A 4,092-nucleotide genomic window follows, 5' to 3' on the forward strand; every position below is an offset into this window, starting at 1 on the left:
TGAAACATTTCCCAGCTCCTGAAACATTTCCTAGCTCCTGAAACATTTCCCAGCTCCTGATTTACTCTTACAGGTACAATTAGAACTCCTAAAAAGTATAATTTGGAGTATTCTGGGTGGCTCAGCACCCTTTAATGTACAGCACTCAGCAATCCATCTGAAGAGTTTTGAAAAGGATCAATTTTGTAACTGCTTCTTTGGTCCACTATGAGCAGTTTGGGTTTTATGAAGTTCAGGGGAATGTATTCTTGGGGGACACAAGGCTATGGGAGAAGCCCAAATCTAGCTGAAGAAACATTCTACCATGCAAAAGCTGTGGAGATGTGTTGCTGAGGGACATGATTTACTGGTGGACTGGGCAGTGCTGTGTTAACTGTTACATTTGATGATCTGAAAGGTCTTTCCCAACCTAAACAATTCTGTGATTCTGTAAGAAGGACCCACAAGCCAAGGAACCCCTGAACAACCATGTTCTCTGAAGAACTCTGCTTCCAGCTCTTGGCCCCACTTGCTTTTCACAGCAGAGTGTAAAGCTGCTAACAGGTGAGTCCCTGAGCTGCTGCAGGAGCTTCATTTACCCCTGCTTGTGAGCCTCCAACTGAGGAGCTGCAAAGTAACACAGACACTTGTGGCTAAAATATGGGGTCACATGAGCAAAGGAGATTTAAGCATTGCCTAAACTATGGCCAGCAGCAGCACTGTGCAGTGCAGAACTGAGCTGCCCAGAGCAGCAAGATCCCACAAGGCAAGAATGGTGCCAACTGGGCAGCTTAAAGCCTGTTAACAGGACAGAAATCCTCTTCCAGGAGACACGTGTGCCCTGCAGTTCTCTCGAGCTGGAGAGGTTCTCCAGTTCCTCAGGCCAGAAGGATGGGTTTGCCTCTTCTGGTTTCTACAAGATACACTGATTGTCAGGAGGCAGAGCTTACCATTTTTTATCTGAACGCAGCTGTGGCATCTTCTGCCTGCTGGGAAGCCTGAGAATTGAAAAAAAGGCATTTATTAGTTGCTTTAAATTGCATGGACAAGTGGTGATTGAATCTCAACACAGAATCATGGATAGGAGTCACTTGTTTTATTTATAAGGGGCTTCTTCCTACAACCACTGGTATGACATCTCCAACTGAGCAATTTTGGGTTTGATTCCTGCTTCTTCTCCAGCTATGTGCTGGAATCTCAGTCCTCAGAGTCCAGCTCTGCCCTCTAGCTTGGTGAAAAGCAGCAGCCAAGGGCCTGCAAGGTTCCAGGGAAAGCCCTGCTGCTGACCAGGCCAGCACAAGGTCCCTCAGAGGGAGCAGAGATGACAAATATCTCCTCCTGGGAGGAGAGCCAGCCACAAACATCTCCCCAGCCCAGGGAGGGAGAGAAGCCAGGCTCCTAAATATGCTTCAGAGGGGTTGGTCCTCACTGCTAAAACTAACCCAGCAGGCCCTTGAAGCCAACGTGAAGCCACATCCAGTGCAGGAAGGTTATGAGGAGAAGGTTTTCAGCCTGCCAGCAAACTGCACCTTTGAGCATCTTGGCCACTCTCTGGTTGACAGGGGCAGACAGGTGAAATTCCAGACTCACCAACTTTTTCGTGAGGTTTTGTGGCAATCTCCTCCCAGGTGTTGGTTTCCAGGTTGTAGGCGTGGATCTGGAGGGAGGAAGAGGAGCCATTAGTTCCTCCTGCTTCCCCCAGCACCACCAGGATGCAGTTACAGGCTCTGACCCAGGGAGCCACTATAAATAACACCTTTTATTTTCATTAAGTGTGGAAATAAAAATAGCTCATCTCAGCCAGGGACTAAGCAGGTAGAAAATCACCTTCAAGGGCCAGCTTGCCAAAGCTTTTCACCTCAGGCTTTGCTGTTTGAGCCTCACAGCTGAAGGAAAAGAAACTGCTCTTAAAAAAAAAAACTGGCCTGCTTAAAACCCACACCCTCCAGTTCTCAAAAGTATTTAGAAATACCTCAAGCTGCACGTAAGGAGAAAAGAAATGCAGAGAATGGAGATTTAAAAATCATGTTAACTGTTGCTGTTTCAGCTTTTTTTTTTGGAGGGGAGCACTACTGAAAGTCTCCTTGTTTACCAGTTTTGGTGTTCAAGATGAATTCACTCCTCTCTCCCCAAATTTTACTGGAGAAACATGGTTATCACAGGAAAGGAAAAGAAAGTGTATGATTAATGGAGCAGAGAAGGAAAGAGTCACCAGTTAATCTGAATTTAACATCAAGGAATTCCTTCCATTGGCACTTTCTTTGGCACAAATACAACATCTAGAAAGATGTCCTAAGTGGTTTTAAATAAGTTTTGATAACAGGTCTACAGAAATGAAGCTGTGGAGCAGATCATCTGTAAGTCAAGAGGACATGTCTGTGGCAACACCAGGAAAACAATCTGCTCCTAGTTATATTTTTTACCTAGCTCTCCAGACAAAACCAGATGAAAAGACTCTGCTGGTGACACTTCACTGCAGAAAACCTCCCCAGGTCAGTGCTCAAGCCTTCTGATCACCTCACCTTATCTAAGGAATAAGCTGTCCAGGAGGTTCCACCTCCCAGGATATAAATCCGTTGACCATCATGGGCGATTTCATGTCTGTACCTGCAGGTGCAAAGAGGGACACAGGACAGCAGGAGGAATCAGTGCAAGTGAGCAGCAACAAAGCTTTCTGGAAAACACCAACAAAGCTTTCTGGAAAACACCAACAAAGCTTTCTGGAGAACACCACCAGATTTGAGCAGTTGAAGCTGACAGCCCCAGCCTGGCTGAGCTGCATCAGTCCCTCCTGTTGGAGGCTTTCAGAAGATGTTGGAAGTTTTTCAGGAGCAATCTTAAGCAGCAGCCCAGAAGCTTGAAAGGTATTTTCTGAGAGCAGAGCACCATGGGACTTAATTAGAATCTTAAAATCTTTGAGGTTGGAAAAAGATCATGGAGTCCAACTGTTCCCCCAGCACAGCCAGGTCCCCACTGACCCACCAGGGCTTGGAAACCCCTACAGGGGTGGGGACTCCACCACTGCCCTGGGCAGCCTGGCACAGGCCTCCACAGCCCTCCAGGGCAAGAAATTGTTCCCAAAATCCAACCTCAACCTCCCCTGGGGCAACCTGAGGCCATTTCCTCTTGTCCTGCCAGGAAGCCCAAGCAAGATAAGTACAATGGAGCACCATGATGGCCTTCAATACTCCATCTCCTCCTCTCAATGGCCATCAATTGATCTCCCACCTTTCCTTCCTCCATGCCTTGCTACAGATTAGGACATGGGGATCTACCAGAGCATCTTTCCCTCCTCAGCTCTCTCAAGTCCTCAGCTCTGTTTTGGGACCACACACTCCAGATCTGTGTCCTGGGAAAGGCTTCACAGCCCATCCCTACATCCCCCTGCCCACCAGAGTGCAGGAGCAACACTTGTGCCCAGTTCAGAGCCAAAAACTCTGCTCCCAGAGTGCCCTGTCTGTGCTCACTCAACTCCCTCCCAGTAAAGCTGGTGACTCCCCAGTGTAAGGGCTCTCTGAGACTGCCCAGCTTCTCACCTCTCCTCTGGCATGTCACAGGACATGTTGTTGGGTTTCAGCTGGATCCACTCTCTAGTGTTGAGGTCCAGCTTATGCAGGTCAGTGCTGTAAATGTAGCCAGTTGTTCCTCCAAACACGTAGAGACAACCATTGATGATGGCCATGGCCTGGAAGGTGAGAGAGAAACCCCTTAGAAAGGACAAGTGATGGCAGTGGCTGGAAGAGGGAGAACTTCCACCCTCCCAAAGCAAGACACTGCCTGCACAGCTCTGCCTACAGCTTAAAAATGATGAGTTCAGGAGGAAGTGAAAAGCTGCCCTGTGGAAAAGGCCCTGAGGGGAGGGTTGGTTGACAGCCAGCTGATCTCAGGGATCAGAAAGACAAATCTGTGCAGCAGGGGCTCCCAGGAACTAAAACTAAAGCACAACTAACCCTGAATCTCTTCCACGTTGACTTTTTCTTTTACACAGATACCAGCAGGGAGATTCTTACCAGCCAGCTGTCAGGTAGGCAGTGGCACTAGGTGTGACAGAGGTCCCAAGGCAGTGGCTAAGCCAGAGTGGGGAATGGAGACAGCCTGGAGACAGCCTGTACC

The 4,092-nt window shown here is 48.3% G+C and overlaps 1 protein-coding gene across 1 annotated transcript in view; it reads right to left on the minus strand.

Annotated features, from left to right (window-relative positions):
• The window catches only part of KLHDC10 (kelch domain containing 10), a gene marked incomplete at its 5' end in the record, with an annotated part of 5,957 nt that extends 2,293 nt beyond the window's left edge, over positions 1–3,664 (minus strand). Inside the window, 4 exons of the mRNA XM_008937948.1 lie at positions 930–977; positions 1,570–1,636; positions 2,502–2,586; positions 3,516–3,664. Of these exons, the coding sequence (XP_008936196.1) occupies positions 930–977; positions 1,570–1,636; positions 2,502–2,586; positions 3,516–3,664 (349 nt within the window). The remainder of the gene's footprint in view (positions 1–929; positions 978–1,569; positions 1,637–2,501; positions 2,587–3,515) is intronic.
• Positions 3,665–4,092: the final 428 nt, after the last annotated feature.

Source organism: Merops nubicus, unplaced genomic scaffold (genome assembly GCF_000691845.1).
Source record: "Merops nubicus isolate BGI_N331 unplaced genomic scaffold, ASM69184v1 scaffold22580, whole genome shotgun sequence".
NCBI lineage: Eukaryota > Metazoa > Chordata > Aves > Coraciiformes > Meropidae > Merops > Merops nubicus.